General features: G+C 42.7%; 1 protein-coding gene across 1 annotated transcript; it reads right to left on the reverse strand.

Annotated features, from left to right (window-relative positions):
• Nucleotides 1-1775: 1775 nt before the first annotated feature.
• Nucleotides 1776-23105, reverse strand: WDR4 (WD repeat domain 4). The gene is made up of 11 exons (XM_037376627.1): nucleotides 22947-23105; nucleotides 22173-22235; nucleotides 21294-21440; nucleotides 19029-19185; nucleotides 18336-18448; nucleotides 15130-15190; nucleotides 13694-13792; nucleotides 7875-7939; nucleotides 6154-6337; nucleotides 5187-5256; nucleotides 1776-2718 (listed from the first exon to the last, which is right to left on the reverse strand). Exons 1-11 carry the CDS (start codon nucleotides 23072-23074, stop codon nucleotides 2540-2542), a joined length of 1266 nt encoding a protein of 421 aa, XP_037232524.1. The 5' UTR covers nucleotides 23075-23105; the 3' UTR covers nucleotides 1776-2539.
• Between the last annotated feature and the right edge of the window lie 42 nt (nucleotides 23106-23147).

A 23147-nucleotide genomic window follows, 5' to 3' on the forward strand; every position in this document is an offset into this window, starting at 1 on the left:
AATGAAGTACAACACTTTCATAGCCACCATCATACAGCAGGTATCTGTCTCCAAGTCACCATTCCTACCCAATAATATCAAGCATTTCAGCTAGTGATTTCTCATCCTTTCTCGAGGACCAAGACAAACACGCATCACCAGTGTCATACCAATGCATTTACTGTTCCAGATACAGTCAAAAGACTTTCACCTTACACCTGCAACTGTCCTTCAGAAGACTGATTATAGGGCTTCTTAATCCTAGCTTCTCGTCAGCATGGGATGTGAGGAAACTACCAGGAAATCCGCGTACCTGTTGCTGAGCTCCATTACTGACATTCAACATCTTCCACTAGAGAAGGGGAGCCTACGGTCAGCAAACCAAGCAGCTGGGCCTTGCCTGCATTTGAGCTCTGTTTAGGCCTTCTACCACATTCCCAACCTAAATACAGGAAAGCATTTGTTCCATTTATGTGACATTACGTATGTACACATACACAATGATGCACTGCAGAAATAATTACTTCTAACACAGCACAGCTAAGGACAGATACCACCTTCCCAGAGCAGGGAGGGCACTGCACATATGAGAACATGATCCTCATCAGTCGACAGTACAAATAAGAAACTACCCAAGCCAGCTTGTCAGAAACAGCAAGGACTCCATGCAGCACAAGAGCCTTCAGGCACTCAGGGTGCTCAGCCAGCAGCCCTGTTCCAGGGGCGTGCCTCCACGCTAGGCCAGTTCTTTGCATGAGAGCCAGTGAGCCACTCCACCAGGCCGGCCTGGTGGTTCAGGCACTCTCCTGAAAGACAGAAAGACGTATCAGCTCAAAAGTGTTTCCTCCAGATTACGTAGTCAGGTCTCTCTTATCTCAGCAGGCTCTCTAATAAAAAGGTTATTGCCCTCGAGAGGGTAAAACTCCTTGCTGAAGCCCAAATATAGCCACCACCTTCTCCTTTGTTCAAGGCCCAGTGTAATCCAGGAGCACTCAACTGATTTGGTGATACCCAAACAAGATGCTTCAGATCCCCGGTATGTGGCTATTGGACAGAGGAGGCTGAATTGCTACACAAGATCATCATCTTTTTGGATGTGACACTGCGTTATTACATCATGCAACTGTACACCTAGTAGAAACTACTTCACATTTTATTCATGCCGAGGCAGCTCCGTCCAGAATGGAGACATTAACCAGAACAGACAATACCATTCTTGACAATTCACAAGTTTTGCCCAAAGAGACCTTTGCCAACCAAGGCAGAAGGTTCTTAAAAGGAATCACTGAAATAAGCTGGATCCAGGAGGTGAAAGACTGGCTCTGTACTAATGCACTCAACACTGTCCTTAAGGAGGCACTTCCAAACAGGACTACGAAAATCCACGTGACATCCTACAGCTCAAGAAAGATTCGTGGCCTCTGGGACACACAAGGACAAGACTGCAATTTTGAACAGATGTAAGCAGCAAGTTCTGCTTCACTGCTGGACACCTCATATTCTCAAAACAAGCTACAGCTCAACAATGTCTTACACATTAGCATAACTAAAACTTGAGTGCAAAATTTTAAAGTATCCAGATACTCCAGAGAGGACAGCTATATAAAGAGACCTAGAGAATTATTCATGGTTCACAGGTTAATTCTGTAATGGATTGTACAGATTTCTACACCTGGTTTTACAAAGTACATTATATCCCATATAGACACAATGCCATCTGGTAGACGAATGCTTATCTTCTGCCCCACGATGAAGCAACAAGTGATCCCATAAGGCTCTTACTGGTAACTTTTGAAAAAAGATGTACTTCTTGGCTAAGCGCAACATGAAAGAGTTCTTGCTGAAGAAAGCAATTTTTCCTTATAGACCTCTCAATTTTTACAGAAACACTAGGATCATATTGCAATAAAAGGATCTTCCAGTAACACAAAGTTGACTGACACATTTTACTTTTACTTTCCAATGTATAAAATCTATTTTTGCGTTTCCTCTTACAGAAATATGCCACAAGCAAGAAGCAATGGATTGAAAGCTAGGCACAATTCCTACCATATGAACTGAAGGTAAAGGGTTAAAACAAGGATGGCGAAATCTCAGCTAAAATGTTTTATATACAGCAAGGATTTTGTTACATTCCCTCTCCCATAGCCAGAACACTAAGCTAGTTATATTAACTAACAGACCTTTAAAACAAAAACAAAAGAAAAAAACCCAACACATCAACTTTAATCAGTGCACTTCCACCTGAAGAACAAAGCCTGAACATGGTAGGCAAAAAGGAAATTCCGTCTCGAGGAAAACACCATCTCCAATTTTCATATATCATGCATTAGAGATTCCTAGGACTGAACCGCTAATACTTGTATGCAGCTAGAAGCTTAGACATATTGTAAATGCATTATCTGCTGCAAGCAGGATATTGTCATGTCAGGCTACTTGAAAACCTGAATCTGAATAGATGTTTAAACCAGCCTTTTTCCATAATCCATTTTGCACTTAAAAGCAGTCCACAGTTGGATCAGTTCTTTTCAGCAAGGCAAAAGTTACAAGCTAGCAAATGTCATAGTGATGATTCTTCAGTCTTCATCTTTTTTGTTTGTCCATTCGAGCCGCGTTGCAGATCCTGCCTTTTCTTTTTCTGCTGCTGTAACCTTTCCTCCTTCCTCTGTAAGTAGGCAGCCATGTTATCAAATGAAGCCTTGTAGAGACTGCTGTAGTGGCTCTCTGCACCAACAAAACCTGCAATTGGGCAAAGCGAGAACACAAGACAAGTGTTAATTCCCTTGGGGGTCCCATCAGTTACTTCCTGTACTATAATTACAGACAGTGGAATTTCAACTAATTTCCTGTGGTCCTATTCGCTTTATTAAATATCAGCATTTACACTGTGATTAGTGCTGGTTAGCATCTGTTTAGCCTTCACACAGCCATGCACAGTCTCCATTTTTAGGCTAAAAACATTCACAGACACAAGCACCTGACACTGAAGCAAAGAGAGCACGCAGCTCTCCTTACATGTTGGACACTTGCAGACTTCAAGGCTTCTGTTTTTAAAATGACTGCTGTCACGACTTCTTGTTAGACATCTTATTGGAGTTGTTCCCCAAGACCTGCAAAGGGTATGCCTAATTGTGACTGGTCTCCTAGAGTATTAACCTAAAAGAAGCTCAAAAGAAGTAGACTTCAAACAGCAATGTACTCATTTCTAAGTATTCACTCCAATGGTTTTAACTTTCTGTGAATTCTGCATAATGTTCATCACACCATCTCCAAGACTCCAAGCTTATACAACTACTATCCCAAAAAACCTGATCAGGTTGTTTCTGTAGAACAACACTAGCTGGCTAGGTCCACATTTCTAAAAATTGTTAAGAGTGATACCTGACAAAGCCAGTTACCTCTAGTTCTTTTTATATTCCTACTTTTCCTGCTATCAAAAATTCTTGATCTTAAAGGGCCGATTTGCTAGGGTTTGGTCCTGAAGTTAGTGTGCTACTCCACAGTAGTGTACATACAGCATCCTCTCGTTCCTTCCAGCAATTTTCCCTTGCTGGCACTGAGCAAAGCATACACGTTTACTTTCAAAGATCTTGCACTCACATAGTAAACAATTTATTGGCCTCTGGCCCTGGGAGAAATTGCATGCTGTCAGTTTGAATACCCATGATAGTCTCTGCTTTATTGGTCTGCACTAAATCTTGATCTATCTTTCTCTGGGATCAGTTACAAGCAGAATGTCAAACTGTTCAACGTGTATTTCAAGATTGACCTACATGTCTTAAAACCTACAGAATCATCAATCAGGTTAAACAAGTTTATAAAGGGACAGTAGGAAGAAATTAAGACTGGGTTTAAACAATGTAATGATCACCTTTTTTAAAAGGAGTAACTACCTTTTCAAGCACTAATTATGCACTGGAATAAGTGCTCATCAAGTGAGCCTCTCCTTACTAATTAACAATAATAGACCCTGTCATCTGAGCAGTTCTCCCTTCCCAGCTGCAGATGCAGCTGGCTACCACATATCACAGTAATTTGTTACAGTGGCTAATTAAGCTCAGAACCTCTTCCCTTGCCTACTCTTTTTACTTCTCTATTGTTCATTTTCACTCACACCTCGTACTTCTAATTATCTGCCTGGCCGTAACTATCAAGTCAGCAACATCTACATGCAAACACTCTCCCTTCCAAAGGAGTACCTGACTTCCTCTTTGATTTCAAAGACTGTACCAGCTTAATGACAATTTAATGAACAACTTAATCACAGCTACACTCTAAGCCATCCAATACTAGACACTAAGACGACTTTACATTAGACTGCAGATTCCTGCAACATTTCCATCTTTATGTATGGCCACCAAGAACAGACTAAAAGACCAATGGGGACTGTAACAACTTTTTTAAGGAAGGTTCCCAGTTTCCCAGCAAAGTACAGGAGAGAAATTTCAATTAATCAACTCTCAATACACAATGAGATATCCACTGGCATGTGCTGCAATCTTTCTCTGTCCTGCAGCCACCATAATTTCAGCTTCTAAGTAAAGTTGGGTGGTTTTTACATAAAAAAATCCTACAAGCATTGGGTGCTTCTGAACTAGTAAACCATGTACTACTTTTCTTTCAGAGACTAGAGGTGGGGCAGGAATCAAGAACAAAATGAACCAGCCCTGACAGCAAACAATTTCATCTGTGATACCATCCAGGGTCACACCCTCCAGCCACAGCAAACTCCACACAATCTACCTTGCCACGGTGGACCTGAATGGCCCATCTTTACAGCAAAGCTGCTCCTCCCATGGCTATTCCATTCTTACTGTCTCCACTATACTTCTGATAAGAGTATCACTGCCAGTTAAAGAGACTAAACAAACAAACAACAGTATTCAATATCACAGCAGTAAGACAGACTCTGGCAGCTCAATCATAGGGTGTTTAGATACATCCCTGTGATAAGGTGTCTAGTAAAACAGTTAGAATGGTATAATTCAGATCTAAATGCCTACATCATTTTGTGGTAACAGTATCCTGAACACACTTAATGTACTACACTAACTGCCATACCAGATGGAGTGACGAAACTGAGAAAACTGAAAGATGAAGTAACTTCAACAGCCAGCTGAACAGACCTGAACTCTAATTCTGCTCCTAGATTCATGCTTTAGTTATAAAAACTGCATTTCCTGGGCCTTTAGACCAAATTTCTCTACCTTCAAACACTGTCCAGTTGTCTTGAAGATATTTTGACATCTTCTGTAGTCCTTTGTCATCAGTTACAGCCTGGGAAGAGAAGGAATATTGTTTATTATTTCCAAAATATCATCTAATCTCATGCTTCATGGCACACAAAATTGCAACAGCTCTCAAATGAGTACAGTGAAAGGAGAGTAAGCGTAAGCCCCCCACAACCTCTTTTAGGCTCCTTTTTTCCAGGACTGCTATAGAACCCTGGCCTGAGATCACGTGTTCTGCTGGGGAAGCTTTGCAACTTGAAGGAAAAGAAAACAGATTCCCACTTACTAATCTGCGAGGAAAACGAATATCACAAGAAACACATAAGGGCCACAGAACATACTTGGAAATTTCATTTAAAAACACTTCACAGCTGTACCATAGTTAGCTGGGGACGTAAAAGGATAACAAGTGAGTTTCCAGTTGTTTAACAGGCTATTATAGAGAACTCGATAGCACATTACTCAAATTTGACTCCTGTTGTTCGTGGGGAAAAAAAAAAATCCCCTTAATGCTCCCAGAATGCCTCGTCCCCCAAAGGATCCTTCAGAGGCAGGCACAGCGAAGGCTGTGTGGAAAGCCTATCTGAGCAAACCAGAAAGGGATTTTGTTGTTTTGTGGGGTTTTTTTAAATAATCAAGTGTAGCACAGACAATGGTTTGAAGTACTGAGTGCAACAGCTGACAACCACTCTGCTTGATCCTGCTATGGCAGATGTCAGCTTTACGAGAGAAGAGACTGGTATTCATCATAAGCTCTCAGTAGCTTTGTGTTATACACAGGTGAGAAGCAGAATGAGATGTGTACCCATGCCTTCTATGCCATCTCAAGACACAAACAGAGAAATGTGCCATTTAGCTTTCATGGAACATAGTTTACTCATTTTTGCTATGGCCTCAAAGCAACACAAAACATTCAGGATGCTAGTGTAACAAAAGTATCTACCTTCCACTGATCATCACATGGTCTGTACAACTGAAGAGGAGCTTCATTGTCTTCCTGCAAAATCCAGAGATCTCCTGTTTCCTCAAATGCAATGTCCCAACCTTTATGTTTCAAAGAGATTTGCTGTCTGTAAACTAGCTGTTGGGCAATGGCATCAAGCTGAAAGATGTAGACTGTGGGAATACTTTTGAGAGGAAAAACTTAATTACCATTATTACCGAATCCACCTACAGCCATCACTTGCACAGCAAACTACAAACACCCACGCTAATTCCAAACAGAGCCAAAGCAAAGTCATTAGGAATTGCAAAAAATACTCTAGCGTTTCTAGTGCAGTTTGCTTACATGATCTGAGACAGAAGCTGTAAATACGTAACACATCAAACAGCTTTTCAAGTGTTATATGAAAGAAAAAGCAGTCAACGCTGCCCTTTCTTTAAAAGAAAAGGTAGCAAATGGAATTTCATAAGAATTACTAAAGATTTATATAAGGAGTGTTGCATCATAGCACACTGGCCTACAAGGCTTCACTTGATGGAATACGTAGCCAAGCACCAGTCAAAATAAAACAGGAAGGGAATTACATACCAGGGAGGGGAGGAGGGAATAAGAGGGACAGGAAATCTTGACACGGCTGAAGAACGGGACTCTGGCACTGCACTCATCTCCACCTCTCCCATCAGGACTCACTCCTCTAGCAGCCACAGCCTCTACGTGCAGAGCTTCCTAACCTCCCTCAGACAGGTCCCCAGTGTGCCAGGCAGGACACCATGGCTCCCTCCCGAGTGGCCTACCAGGTCCACGTGACAGCACTGTTCAGAAATGCTAGGCTGTGGAGTTAGAAATAAAAGCCTGACGCAGAGCGCAGCATGGCCCCTGGGCTAAGTGACACAGGCACAGCCCTCAGCTGACATGGCTTCTCCCTCCAGGGCCACTCTGGATGCCCATGCAGAATGCATGACGGGGATCCTTGCTCTGGCCAAGAGCAAGTCCACTGAGGGGACAGATTACAGATTTCACTGTACAGGTAGCTCTGGCAATCTCTCCTTTTCCTGTTGGCAAGCTTTTGTCGGGAAGAACAGCTTCCTTAGCAGGCTTAAGGTGCTGTGGAAAGAGAGGGGAAGAGTGCTTGTCCATCCCCGTAAGACACTTCCTTGCCAGCTGGATTTGTAAAGCTTCAGTGCTTAGGCCCTTCAGCTCCTGAGCACTCTCTCCTTACACAAACACACCTATCTGAACCTCCAAAATCAACGTAGCCTCTCCACAGTTTTAAACTGAAGCAACGCCGGGGTTTTAAACAGAATGGCCAAACCCATCTACAGGAGCAGAATATGGTAACAGAAGTTTGGCCGTTCCATCACCACAGCACCCTGAACAAAACTGGACCTAAAACACATGGGCGTCACGCACAGCAATTTTGGGAGACATCCTGAGCACCAAGGAGGGCTCTCACACATCCTCGTCGTGTGTTTCCTCCTGTGATGGAAAGGCATCCTAAAGTCTGCAAAATTTAACTAAGCCAGGTAACCCTTGCACGCAGACCAAGCACAATAAGGACTCAGAGGCTCCCTGTGAGGCTGCAGGCATGCCTGGGACACTTGGAGATCCACAGTACCAAGTACTGCAGGCTAGGGGAAAGTTAGGACAGCCAGCAGGGAAAGCCGCTCTTGCCTTTGCAGGAGCCATGATGATTTTAACCTTTTTTCCCCATTTACTCTTACCAGTCACATAGAATGGCAACATAACCACCTTGACAGCAGTAGGTTATTCTTGACACAGGGTATTTCTATTAAAAAAAGAAAAAGAAACATCCTTGTAAGTCAAGACCATTTATGGGCAGAAAATTCACATTCCATTTCACATCTCAGCCTTTAAAATACAGAAGATGTCTTAATTTACAGCAAGTTAAGCAACATAATTACCTTTAAACTGCGCCACTGTTTGCTGTTTTATGAAGTTTTCCGCACTTCTCCCTTCACAGCCATCCAGAGATCAAATGCAAAGGTTTTAGTGAACTACTCTTAATAGACAAACTAACAGATGAAGGAAAAGTACACCACCTTCAAACATTCTCTCCTGCGACGCTAATGGCAAAAACATCGACATTAAGCCCGCTCAGCCAGGATATCACACTAGCAGCTCAGAGATTATAAACACAAGCCATTAGCTGCTGTTGCTGTTATGTTTGTTAAAAAAAAAGAAGATAGTGAGGCACAGCTAATATCCTTGCTGTGATGCCTCTGTTTTCAACCTGCGTCTGGGTGAAGCCATACTGCTTAACAGAAAACATGCCTTGAAGAACAAGGCAAGACGGCCAGAGGCCATTTTCCTCATTAAGAAAAAAACCAAACAAAATCCTCGAACAAACTAAAAAAAAAATTATAATCTCACACCCAACAGCAACAAAAAAACCCTACACAACATTCCCAATTTAGAAGACACATAGTTTTACCTGGGAGAGAATCAGAGAAATACCTTTGCTACACAAAACATACTACTTGAAATATATAAAAACTGATTTGAGGCTCCCTGAGTGGGAAGCGAGAGCTTGGGAGGAGCAGAGAAACTGCAATAAGATGCCCTAGGGTGCTTTTCCAAAAGTATCTGTTATGTAATGTGAAAGATGGAACTGCAAAGGCAAAAGGCTGGTTCTCAAGTATATTTTCTAAGTAGTTATAACACCAGCATTTCTGATTAATAAAAGCCTTCCTACTAGAGTTATCTCCTTTATGCCAGGGAAAATACATCTTCTTGACACCCTGCTGGCAGAATTCAGGTGCATCCTCAAGTCCTCTTTCCTTTTATCTACTTTCCAGCCTTCACCTCCTTCCCTGACATGACACTGGTCACTAGACAAACCATCTGGATCACCAGGTTCAGCTGAATTTGGGAGTAACCATGGGATTTTACCCTCTGAGCTACCAGCTGATGTATAGGCATTGTCAGGGTGCTTGTTTCTGAATTTTGCAATCAACATAGAAAAGCAAAACAAGCTGTACAGCTTCCAAACATTCAAGTCAGCAAGTTTAATACCAGAATTAACTATTTTGTCAGTGGTACATGATGCAACTACTTAAAGATAAACCAACAGTGGGAAAGATATTTAATAGTATAAATATATCTGAAAGCCAGGGTTACATAGTGCATCTCAAGCACATGAGAAAAAAAATTAAATCCGTTGTGTGATACAATCTCACGGAAGGAAGCAAGAACAACAGCATGCGCACACCTTTCACTCACGTATTCAGATGCCTGTATGCCAATATGAACAGAAGAGGAGCACTTTACAAAAAACATTATCAAAACGATGATGTGTTTCAGAGCTGTTGGGAACAGATGGGACTAATCTCTTGCTACTGTGCAGAAATACTAAGTTGTTAGTCCATATTTAGCATTGGGACCCAGGATCCCTGTTTCACACTGACATAAAAAATGCTTGCAGTTCCAAATACTGGGCAGGATGAGTGGGCTGAATCAGAAAGGTCCTCTGTAGCCAATACATCTAAATGTAGTTATTGCAGTATGGAGCCATTTATACCACAGCTTTAGAGTAGAACTGACAGCTCCTATTGCAAACCACCAGTGGGTTCTTTAGACATTTAAAGGAACAAGCCAAGATATATAGAAATATATATATAGAAACCCCAAACCTGTGATATTTACTTCTAATAACAAAGCACTGCTTTTATGCCTGTCTCATGACAAACATGCAGGGCAAGTGCAGCGATGGGAAGTGCCCACCTACACAGGAGTGCTTTGTCAGAGAGACAAAGGGTTCTGTGAACTTGAAGTATGCAGCAGCTCTCCCCCACCCTCACTGTGGGAGGGAGGAGAAGGCTATTTTGATTTGAACCAAGTGTTATCCACAGCTGGACAGACCAAGAAAATGTATCTTCTTTGCAAGCTCTTTCCTTTACATGTGTAGGTAAATTAACAATCAGCAAAGTGATTACAAGACCTGGAGTAGTATCTTGTTCAAGGACAAGCCTATAAAATCAGTTAATTTAAAGACAAGCTACAGGAGCAGTCTGTGATAAACAGATGTTCAGTTGATACTCTCTGAACTTATTCAGCATTTATATGACACTGTTATCAGCCTGCCAACACCTTAAAATTAACTTTTGATGTCATCTGTGAGAAGAGGTGACCCTATGAAAAATTAATGTACTGGAGCAGTGGGGTACAGTTGTGCAATTCTTCTTCTGGACTTTAAACAAGCTTCTGCTGTCAAGAGGATCAGATGAGGCGGAAGCTTTGAAGCAGGAAAAATATTTATATAGCACTATGAAATTAGAGAATTACTCCCATTCTAGTGAAAAAATGAACTGAGGATCTGCAACCCATCAGCTGAAACCAATGCTATACTGCTCAAAAACATTGTTACATTCCCAAAACACATATTCATTATCTGCCAAGCAAAATAAGCCCATGTTTATGTGCTCACATGACCCATCATTACAGATAATTCCATTATCGTTATCCATTTTTCCATGCTTCAAGCTGTGTTTCAAGCTTCAGTGCATTCACAGTGGTTATCAATGATAAAAATGTAATGCAGAAGACAAGAAAACACACTTATCGATATCTGATCTTTGGTTGCTGGAGTCATCTGCAGACAGCTGCTAGTTACAACCGACGAAGTGCTGACTCAAGACATTGTTCCCTTAAATTCAGACTGTAAATGTTACAGTAGGTTTTGAAGGTGATCTTTGATACACCTGGATACATAGCATGACTAAATACTACCACCAAACAACACCTCTGGCATTTCTAGCACTATGATGCCAGCAAAACACAAATCTCCTCCTTTGGTCCTGCTGGCCATTGAGACTGTAACTGTTCTGAAAGAAGCACGTACTGACAGCTGTGTAGCATACAGCACAAAAGTGGCAATGCACTGTATTAAGGTTTAAATCTGTCATTTATCTGTCTGTAATCACTGAGACACTGCCTGATCACCATTCCAAGTGTGTACAAACTCCAGAAGTCAACTGAGTCTTTGGCATCCCTCAAGCATTGTGCAAATTTAGTGTCACCGGAGACAGATTTTTAAAACCCCTGTAAGAGTGGGCAGTGAGCAGAATTTCACAGATTCAAGGAACAGGCCAGCCTGAGGCTTCCAAGACCACCATTAGGAGACACATACGGCAGTGGACAGAAGAACTGCAAAACACTGCAGGAATAGTTTATTAACTGTTGTGTTACATTTATTAACCCACAGTTTGTGGATTTTCCCTGTCATTGCTTGCTTACACCGAGGTAAAGAAGCTAAACTGACACTCCTCAGTGAATGGGCACCCCAACTTTCTGCTGAGAGACTCCATCAGCACAGAGTATCCTATGGAAGGGACTTTATCAGGTGTGTGAGGAGGCAAGGCAAGTATTACTGAACTATGTCCAAAAGCCTTCAAATACATTCTAAGAGAGTTGGAGATTATTTTTAAAATCAATTCCTGCTTGCAGCCACAAGGTTTTTTTCCTCTAACATTTGTTAGTTTATCCAATGCTATGTTCAAAGTTTATTATAGCTTCATTTTTTTAAAAAATAATAATAGTTTGTAAGCAATGAGGTTAGAATACAGTGTGAGACCAAGCCCCGTTAATTTATAGGCAAGCTATCTTTCTAAATGCTAAGCCAGTCTAAGCAAAAAGTAGCATTTTTAAAATTAATAATAGGATTCCTCACTTCACAGCTAGTTGCTTACTAGTCCTCAATGATCCAGTAAAGCTAGAAGGCAAACTATTTTAAAATAAAACCATTCTTCCCTCCAAAGGAAATGCCTTACAACATTGCTGTGGATGTGGATTTGATGGTTATCAAACCACACTGTTTCAACATTAGCTACTTTTGAACACAAAGAGAAAACACCTCAGCTATGAAACTCCCCAAGCCACTTATTTCCAGAAGACTATATGCAGTAATTTTACAGGTTTGCCTCAGTCTTAATTCTCCTTTCTTTACTCAAATCCTGCTGCACCCAGACTCTAAGAGGATGCCCGCTAGATGGGCTTGTTGCCTAACTTGCTACACCCCTTTTTTGCTTGTGAAAAAAAGAAACAGCAGTTAACAACTTCAAAGATTTCAAGTACTAGACTCAGTCTGAAATGAGCCAGGGACCTTGTGAATGTGTACCAGAGGTCTCTGGCTCAGGTGTACTTTCAAGTATACTTTCGAGTTCAGGTGCAGGTTAATGTATGGATACTACTCTGAATTCCAAACCCAAGATTTCCAGTATCTAAGCTTTGAATGCTATGATCCAAGTGGCTGCCATCCTGGGCTTACCTACAATGTTGCAAGTTATTACTCAACACAAAGAACAACTTACTGATGTCTTTCACACAGAAAAAAACTCAAGTTGTTGGGTCTGTACCTAGCAGCTTGGTCCTTCCATCAGTTATGCTCCCAGTTCAGTAACTGGGAATCCCACTAACAAAACAGGCCAGACGTATATGGACGTCAAAGAATCTCTGACGGATGCCCGTGAATGGCTCCCGACTGCTGGGAGAGGCCAAGCACAACACACTGACTAACCAAAACCACAACAAAACACAAGGGAAGGGGACTTTCCAATTTAATTTCAGTCTGGATACAAATTCTGCAGTGGATTTGCCTCAAGAGCCATGCACAGCTGCTGGCTTCCCAGTCACCTAACAACTGGGAGGCAGCTGTGGACTTCAGAGAAAGCAGTTTAAAGATTCACATGAAAAACACACCCAGCAGGATGGGTGGTTAAATGAACAACTCTTAAATGACTCAACAGATTAGCAGCCAGCTTAATATGACATACAAAGTAGGGACAAGAACAAGTGCTGTAACAGTGCTATAAGGTCATATGTCAATTCATGTGACAAGAAAGAGCAAAACCAGAGATCAAGTACAACCAGAACCACTGCTCACATCAGATTAGCATCCCGTTATCACAGCAGCACCCCAAACACACACATACGACAGCACTCATGTACAGGCTGCAAGCTAGGGAGAGCTGCTGAGGTATTCAGTTTTCATGTAGGACTTGGACATTTTAATTCTGGATACCGCCCAGCTTCAGACAACCCAAGCCCAGTGTTTTGACTCTGTGGGGTAGTACTATTGCAGGTGACTGCCTACAAATGTTACAACACTGCTCTTTGCTCAGATAAATTGCAACTGTAACACTTGAAATTCTAGGTATTTTATAAAAACAGGCGATTTTTTAGTTTTTTTCCAGTGTTACAAGGTATTTTCTGGCACCAAGACTCTCTGGCACCTGTGGTTTTGGTAACATTTTCACGTGAAGGCTTTCTCCAGTGTGCAGAACTTACATTTGGGAAGAATTACAAACAGGTTCTTTTGGTTACTGCTTGGCACATTTATAAATGCACACAAGAACCTTCTACCTTTCCTGAAATCCCAGGCTATTGTAACAGCAACTCACAGGCCTCACATAACTTCTGAACCCACCGACAGAAGGGAAGCACTCCCAACAAAATGCAAACACCACGTTTGGGAGTCACAAGGATCAGGAAGATAGCAAAAGCATTGACACACACACAGGAGTACCTGGTCGGGTTTGGTTGTCTCAGGCCCACAGATGCTACTTAGATGACAGCAGTACACTTCTTCTCCACTTTTGTACTCCCAAAGCCTCAAAGTCAAGTCCTGGACAGAGGGAAGCAGACACAAGTCTATTACTAACAGCACCTCAGGCAAAGAGAAGCCATTTGTGGCCTTCAGCTAAATCCTATTTCCCTGGAGAGCTTCCCACAGAAGCTGCTAAACAGTCATTTAGTTAAGACCTCAAACTGCAGATAAAACATTTTAATTAACACAATTTTTCCTCTCCATTCTAAATTATTCAATCACACTAACTTTAGTTCTCCTTCTGAAGTGGAAATTGGGTAGCTGGAGGAGGACATTTCAAGCCTAATTTCAAATAGCACAGTAATACATGTGCTCAGCATTTTAATGGCTATTCTTTCAAGTTGCCCTTCTCCACTCCTACTCTTGTTATCACCCAAATTCTTGCTTGCTTTAGTAACCTCCAAGAAAGAAGCTAAACACTTCTCTGGAAAAGCAGAGTAATCCAAGAGCTAAGAATGAAGTACAGCCACATGCAGCACTAACACTAGAGTTGCTAAGTATTAAAGGAACAAGAGACAAGAGCCTTAGGGAAGGCAAGAGCAGCAGCTGAAACCAAACACTAAGGATTACTATGATCTTCACATCTTCACAGAAAACAATTGTTTCCTATGTAGTTTTGGTAGTCTGGGAAACAAAGAATATTGTTTCCCTTATTATAGACCAACTCCATCTACTCCCTTTGTACATGTCTGGCATGACAGCAGGATGCCATCAATTTCAGAAAAGGGCTGGGGGGAGGGAATGGACGGAACACTCACTTCTTCAGTCCTCATCCAAGCATTGCGAGGCACTGCACTGCAATCTCTACATAACATGCACTGGACATACTATGAGGACATACAGACAAGGACATAATCCAGAACAAGTCGCCCAGGGGAAAGCAAGTGGGAGGGTGTAGAAGGAACAATTTTCTCACATTAAAAGCTCTAAAAATATCTGTGATTCTAAGGCCATTCATTCTCAAAACACTCATTATCATGGCAGGCTAGCATAATACTCATTTGCTTCAAAGTTGTTTAACAGTCCAACGATTAAAGTTTGTCTGTGCTCCAAAGCAAGAATTAATGATGAAGAAATACTGAGGACTTTGTGATTTCTCCATCCCAAAGATCTTAATAAGCAGCTAGCCATGCTATAAACAGAGTAAATGGCTCTTAAGATTATCTAGGAACAGAATGGGTGAATACTGAAGAGAAAACTGAGAAAGGGGGGGGGGGAGGGAGAGAGAGGGCATGCTGTAAACCATGAGAGATGATGCTAAGTATTCCAAGGAACCTGAGGGAAACACAAGCAAACAATGGCTTTAAAATCTGTATTTTTGAGAAATACTTTTCTGAAGAAATTGCAATACGTACCCCAGAAGCTGATAACAGTAGGTCAGGACAGTTGGGTATTACAAGTATTTTGTTCACAAACCTAAAGGGAAAGTAGTGAGAAGTTGAACTCTCTTGCATGACACTGGTCTTTAAACACACACAGTAAGAGAAAACACCAATTTTAAAGGTAACTCTAAAATAAACAGATTCTCGACATCAAGCTAATTGGGAGGGAGAAAAAAAATATGTCTACAGTACTTCATATATGCTACACAAACTACCTTCTACTTAATGGGAAAAAAATATTTCCCCATCTGCACTCAAGGAATTCTATCGACTTTCTCCCGACTGCGAGCTTTGCCATTTAGACCAAGAAAATACCAATGGAGATAGATTTACTTGGGTAGCACATTGCCCTTTCTCAACTCATGACACACATTTAAAACATAAATCAACAGATGCTTTTGAAACACAGCAACAACAATGAATCAGCTTTCAGAGTACCACATCTCTCCCATCACAGCTGGAGACCATTCAAAAGCAATCTTTACAGATTTTTAAAACAAGAATGTGACAATTTACCACCAGTGTCTACATTCAGCCAGAAACCTTATTTTTCAGAAATATGTAATACTGCTGTGTCTACCGTGACTTGCCTTTGCTGAGTAACAGGGACCTGAACTTCTGGAATTCGTTAATTAACTTAATGCTCAGCAACTTAAAACACAGTGACCTGAGCAGAACATTACCTGAGTGGGACAGTCTTGCTTTAAAATGGGCATAATATTAAGGCCATTAAAAAAATAAAGAGGAAAAATAAATAGAAAGAAGAGATTTGGCCACTGTAATACAAACTTCCATGACAAAGCAGTAATGGCAGATCCAGCAAGAGTCACCACGCACCTCACTGAAAGAAGATCCAGGAGTGTGAAACAAGACAACAGTTACAGCTGCTTTATGTAAACCTTTGCTCATTCATTCCTAATTTAAATATTGCATTTTTAAATATATTTCAATTAATTTACACTAAGTGCCTTTCCACTCTGCAGCCACTAATGAACTCTTTGTGCAGACAAAACAGCCCCCGTTTAGAAGAGTCTTTCTGACGATCAAATTCTATTCATTAGAAAGTACAACTGTGTACACAGTAGGTGGAAACATCAGACACGGCTCTGTAAATATGCTATAGAAACTGGCCTGATCAAAGACTACTTAGATCTTTAACTTCAGTAGTCTCTTGCTTTTATACTATGCCAATTCTCCACAGATTAGACTACCAAATGATGTTTATTAAAATCAGACTGACACTCCAAATTAATCCATGTCCTAAACGCTCCATTGAAACACCTTGGTAGGCAAGTGTAGATAGGTTTGCTACCCATATCTCAAGTTCCCCAGTCAGAGAGTCTTTAACTCCTGTTTCTGATACAGTGAGTTGACTGCACCGCGTTGCATCATCTTATGGAAGAACATGCCTGGAAGAGTGTCATTAAGCCCAAGTAACTCAGAGACAGACAGACAAGCAGAATTACGTGCATTCTCCACCCTACGCAGGGTCACATCTTCGCTGCTATCTTGTCACTGGGGACTTCAAAATGTAGCAGCAGCCACACAAAAAAAAAAACCCAAACTTGCACAACCCCCCTACCCTACTCAAAAACCCTAACAACCAGCAACAACAAAAAAAACCTCCAAAAGTCCACAAAACCATGTGGAGATAGAAGGCAAAGTGAACAGACTTTGAAAATACCACAACTGATAGACATTTCCCTCTACATTTTGCTGCTTAAAAAGTCTTTTAAAAGTCTATTTGCCATCTGAATCTTCTTCGCGGTAAAATGACTGCTGAGAAGTAAAGGGAAAATACAGTCCCCTCCTGCAGGCTGAAAAGGAAGTCCAGATCAACTGGCTAGAAAAAAACCTTACTCCTATAGCAAAACAAGTACCTGTCTCCTAGCAAGTCAGAGCACATCTGAACCACATCCACACAGCTAGCAGGCTGATTTGCTGCCCTCTACTCTTCAGATCCCTGGGAATAGAAGGACCTTCACTTCAGGATGGAAGAGAAAGGAAAGGAAGGGAAAGGAAGGAACATCCTTCCTGTTTTTATGCAGAGCGAACCCTGAATTTTACTAGGCTTAGTAACACAGCAGCAGCACATTATCTTTCTACAGGGATATCCCCTACAATCCACCTTCTGCAGATCCTTCTACCTACCTAACTGTTCTTCCCCACAGCAATAGAACCAATCTCAAGAAAAACACCAAGTCCCTTTTCTCAGCTACCAGAAAGGCCAGGTAACTACATTAAGAAGCGTGATTCCTTGAATCTATTTTATGCAGCCAGTCTGCAGCCTCTAGTTCACTGCAGTCTAATGTCCAGGCAGAAAGAGTGTATCTTACTGATACAGCCAGGTTTCTTTTGTATTACCACAGAACCTCCAAGTCTGAGCTCTGCCTTGAGACGGCATTAGATTAACATCTGTCCATGCTAATCACTAAGACCTCCCTTCCTAAGACTAAGGGGGGCTCCATCTTGAACTAACAGTCTCCAGACTCTGCAGTCTCTTGTGGCCAGGAGGTCCAGGGAGGCAATTCTGCCCCTCTGCTCTGGTGAGACCCCACCTGCAGTACTATGTCCAGCTTCGAGGTCCTCAGTACAGGAAAGGCATGGACTTGTTGGAGCAGGTCCAGAGTTGGGCCACAAAAATGATCAGAGGGCTGGAGCACCTCTGCTATAAGGACAGGCTGAGACAGCTGAGGTCATTCAGCCTGGAGAAGACTCTGGGGAGACCTTACTGCAGCCCTTCAATACTTAAAGGGGGCTTATTAGAAAGATGGGGACAGACTTTTAAATAGGGTCTGTTGCAATAGGACAAGGGGTAATGGTTTTAAACTAAAAGAGGGTAGATTCAGACTAGAAAGAAGAAAGAATTTTTTTTTATAGTGAGGGTGGTGAAACAGTGGAGCAGGTTGCCCAGAGAGGTGGTAGATGCCCCATCCCTGGCAACATTCAAGGTCAAGTTGGACAGGGCTCTGAGCAACCTAAACTAGTTTAAGATGTCCCTGCTCATTGCAAGAGGGTTGGACTATATGACTTTTAAAAGTCATTTCCAACTCAACACATTCTATGATTCTAATACAGACTTAGCCGTTAATCTACTATGACTAGAAGAGACAATCATTTCATCCACTGAGACACAGGGAAGAGCTGCACACAATAACTTTTGCACACAACGAACTTACTCTGTGTGTCCCAAACAGTAAGATACAATATTATAAGGAGCCTTTGCCAAGCTGACTCTGATCTTCTCATCTCTGTCTGCAGTTAGGATATACCGGTCATCAGGACTCAGTGCCTGTTGGTAAAGGGAGAGTTTAAGTGCCCGGCGGTTCAATGCTTGTTTTAATACAATTCTTTCTAACCAGGAGAAAAAAAGATAAGCAGTAAACTGTCTGCTGCTCCTGATTCTCAATGACAGGCGCAGCTATTAAGCCATGCTTTTCCACCAAAAACAGAAGCATACATCTTTATGACAGTAACTTTGGCTAAGACAAGCGACACTGACTACCAGGTCCAGTGAAATCCACTGAGCTCCAACACTACAGGCAAACGTCCCACTGAGTGTTAAAAAGAGAAACTTATCACATTGAAGAACCCAACCGACATGACAGACTAGGTGAATTCTCATATACATTCTATCACTAAGTCTTCTGTGACTGTAACATGAAGCCTTCTTAAACACACACACTTTCCCAATAGGTAACCCTTTGGTAAGCTTGTTTCCTTACCAAACTCTGCAGGAAGAAATCCCGACCACGTATTGCATTTATATAAAAAACAGAAATCCCAAACCTAGGACAAGAGCAACAATGAAAGACCCAAACACAAGCAGGAACGCAGGTTTGTACACTAACTACAAGGAGGCATGTACTTACAACATCCAACAGCAGAGACAAGTGACCTAGCTCAAGTTTTCCATCTGCTTGGGGTTCAGTTATTGAGTAAGAATAGACATCACCAGACTTGTCTGCAACCAGAATCTTATCTTCTGCAGCTGTAATAACCAGGGAAGTGCATCTCCTGTTCACAGACCTGAAAGAAAAACAGCACAATTTGAACAGCTCTGGATGGCAGCTTCAGCAAATCTGGATTCAGACCCGGTTAAACAGGCCAACAGACTGGACAAAAAGCTCTCAGACGCAGTATTCTTGAAATGGCAGTAATGAGAATAATGTTAAGGGAAGGTACGGGGCTGAAATAGCACTTTTGAGACCTATTAAAAGACTAAACTATGTAATAGCAAACACCTGGGGGGGGTGACAGAAAAAAAAGAGACCATTAAAGCTGCATGCCTGCATTTTGCTTAGGTGCTTTCTCAACTGAGCATTTTACCTAGGCAGCCTGCCAGTACTCTATAAAGAAAGCGAGCAGACTTTTTTGAACTCTCCATAATAAAAATACAAGTTAAACATGCAGAAAAGAGAAGACAAGGTAGGAGTTCTCCTAGTAAAAGCCCTTTGCAACAACACATCTGAAAACTGTGTGGAAACTACTCCTCCATTTACCACTTCTTACTGTAAAAGGAAGCCCTTACTTGTGAACCTCAAGGACTCTTCCTCCTCACAGCCAGAGTCAGAGCACCACAGTCTTAGGGTACCTTGTCCAGGCAAAGCCCTGAACTTGAATTCCGACTGTCCCTCATCATCTGCCAGTATCTTATAGTTCCAGTTGCTATTGCAGCAGGTAACAGTTTTCTTGCGCCTTTTCAGATAAATGTAAGGACCATATATGTGAGAAAACAAGTTTTAGGAAAGGTTTAACCACTTATTCTGGAAAATGCTTCTGCAACTTAACAGCTATTGTTACTGCTGTTATTCTTTTCTTTCCAAACCCCTCTATGTCCTGTGTGTTAACAAACGACTAGGGTCACCGAGGATCATAAGGAATGGACATTTCTATTCACCCGCTCTCAAATTTGGTGATCATCTGGAGGCAAAAGAACAATACACTGTATTTAGGGTAGGAATCAGAAAATCTAATATTTTTTAGTGGCTGTTTAAAGGAACACCGTAACAATGGAAAAATGTATAGAACAGAATGCCTACTAACACACTGCAGGCTCAGGCAGCAGTTTCAAAATAGGTTACCTTGCCAAGAAGAAAAAGTCTTGGTCCAAGTTCATTGTACTGCCTTTGATCTTACAACACAAAAAGTCAGTAGTTCCCCTTGTCTGAAATGAGCTGACTACAAGAGACAGCACCACATGAAAACTTATATATAGCTTGCCACAGAACACCAGCGCAAGTTCCATAGCTCAACTCTAGCATTCTTTTTTTCATGCAGAGGCCCTTTTGCCTGCATTCCCGGTTTCCTAACAGCAGGTAGTGACATTCCCAAAAAATCCAGCTGTGGTCCTAGCTGATCTTTTAGCAGAAAAATGAAATATCAAACAATTACCCCATGGCATATTATGGGCAAGACATACAGGGATGACAGAATGCAGAATGAACAGAATTCACCATTTCTGGTTTTGTTGGTGATTACTTACTTACGATAACATTGGTTAAAGGTCCATCATGTACCCTACACACACAGCCAGGCAGACAGAGACTCTATTTTGTTTTGCAACCAGGGCCTCAGCATTTGTCAGAGACCACCAGAAGCAGAGATGTCATATGCTGAGGTACTTTCTCAGGAAGTCCTTCATGGTACTCTTTTTTTTTTTTTTTTTTTTTTTTTCCTCCTCTTTCTCCACAAACAGTAGTCACAAGCAGCAGCAGAAAACCTGTAACTGGAGGACCTCTGGTGGACAGCTACAGACTGTTTTCTCAAGAGGACCGTACAGCAGAACGGAAACAGTTGGCACCACCTCTAAAGATCTGCTTTTAAGAGAATTCACAAATTCCTCAAAACATCTTCTCCAAATCAAGAGAAGCAGACATTGCACTCGCTGAACTACTCAGTATTACTCTTGCAAGCCCAACCTTACCATTCACTAGGAGTAGTAAAGTTTCAGTTCTTAAGGACACAAATACTATCTTCTGGAATAAGAAAACAGATTATCCTTTCCTCAGCCAATGATATAAACAGGAAGCTTAGTGACAACAAATGGCAACATCCCAAGCACTACTATTTTATAGTTCTAAATGAATCAGCCATATCTCCATAACAAAGTGACACACAACATCCTGCTTCCTTACCTGATGCTAACACATTCCCAGGAAGGCTTCGTATGGAACAGAATCAGACGTTTGCTGTCATCTGTCAAGGCAAAATAATCTCCTGATGGGGAGAAGGCAAAAGCCAGGATGTCATCACTTCCTTTACCTGTAAGTTTTCCATCCTGCCTAATAGAGAGAAGGAAAACAACAGTTCACAACCTGAGAGTTCCTGAAATCCTTAAGAAAGATGGCTGTTCTCACACCACCAAGGGGGAGCATGAAGAACAAAGTACAACAATTTGTGTATTTGTGCTTAAAATGCTGAGCCAACTTGAACATTAATGCAAAGAGAAAAGCTAAGAAAAAGGAAACTGATATAAGGTCTAAGCCTGAATTTACCTGCTTAAAAAAAAAAACAAACTACAAAAAAACCAAAAAACGCTAGGGTTTGTGCTAGCAGATCCTGATATAAATTTAGGACAAAACAGAAAAATTAGCTACAGGTAAAGCAATGTCCAGTGGTAGAATATAAACTAAGAAAAATACTTTTTCAAGTTTTGAAATCTCATGACTTGGAGAACAGACCTGAAGGAGGAGTTATGTAACTGGTTTATATCTTTTTTTCTGTCCTAGATGACCTAATAAACAATGCAGCATTCTCTGTAGATGTCTTGACCAAGAAGAGTCATACAGAATCACTGACTGTACTACTGGTGTTTCTCTAAGAACTTGTACAGTCTCCCCTCTGGGATGAAACAGAAAGAAAAAAATACATACATATATATCCACTAGGGTTAGCAAAACCAAACTCGCCGTCACCTGATCAAGAAATCATCCCATGTCTTTCTTTTATTACCGTCATTACCACATAACCTTCAGAGGAGATGCTCCCTCTAGGAAAACAGCAGATTTTCTCACCCTTTATTTCCTAAGGTTGTCTTCTCTACATTGCTGCAATCGTACACGAAGAGACCATCATCACTGTGAATAAAAACCAACAAACTAAAAACACTAGAACGACCATGAGCTTAACTACAAAGAGCTCAACTCCTTTGTAACATGCTATTTCGTGGTCACTTGCAGCACCGCCAATACCTTGAGGCCCCCCCTGCCAAACGGGCTCCCAAAGCGCCACAGGAGCATCGCAAGTTTACACCTGCCAAACCAAATCGTCACCTGCTGGCAACGTAACCGTGACTTCTGCACATTTTACTCGTCAGACCCGCTGTGCTTGTCACTAGCACTTACCCCGCTGTTCACATAGCAGCGGCGCGCACCTGGTGGCGCGCGATCGTGCCAGAACACCGGCAGGACTAGAAAGCTGAGGAACGCCATTTCGGTAACGGCGGGTGCTGAAGGGGCGCCTGAAGGCTGCGCTCGGCCGCCACGGCGCTCCCGACAGGCGGGCACAGGCCGGGGCTGCTGCCGCTCCCGCCGCCCCCCGGCTGCCGGCCAGCAGCGGGGCAGCCTCTGCCGCTCGGATGGCCCCGGCCCCGCTCGCCCCGGCCCCGCTCGCCCCGGCCCCGCTCGCCCCGGCCCCGCTCGCCCCGGCCCCGCTCGCCCCGGCCCCGCTCGCCCCGGCCCCGCTCGCCCCGGCCCCGCTCGCCCCGGCCCCGCTCGCCCCGGCCCCGCTCGCCCCGGCCCCGCCGGCGAGACAGGCCCCACCCTACAGCCGCGCCGCCTAGCACTGACCCGGGCTCCTTGTACCGCGCCGCCAGGAGCCGCCCGCCGCCGCCGGCGACCATGAGCGCCCCGCGGAGCGCCAGGGCCGGCCCAGGCCCGGGCCCGGGGCTGCGCCCCCCGCCGCCGCCGCCCTCCATGCGTCAACGGCGCCACGTGCCGCCGCGGCGGGCGCAGGGCACGGGCGTCACGGCACGAGGCAATGACGTGTGG

The sequence above is a fragment of the Falco rusticolus genome, chromosome 2 (genome assembly GCF_015220075.1).
Source record: "Falco rusticolus isolate bFalRus1 chromosome 2, bFalRus1.pri, whole genome shotgun sequence".
NCBI classification, from domain to species: domain Eukaryota; kingdom Metazoa; phylum Chordata; class Aves; order Falconiformes; family Falconidae; genus Falco; species Falco rusticolus.

Coding starts and splice junctions, on each gene's coding strand:
- WDR4 (XM_037376627.1), bottom strand. CDS start 23,074: ATGGAGGGCGGCGGCGGCGGGGGGCGCAGCCCCGGGCCCGGGCCTGGG. Junction 18,449..19,028: donor TGTCTCTGCTGTTGGATGTT/GTAAGTACATGC, acceptor CTTTACCAACAG/GCACTGAGTCCTGATGACCG. Junction 13,793..15,129: donor TACTGTTATCAGCTTCTGGG/GTACGTATTGCA, acceptor CCCTCTGTCCAG/GACTTGACTTTGAGGCTTTG.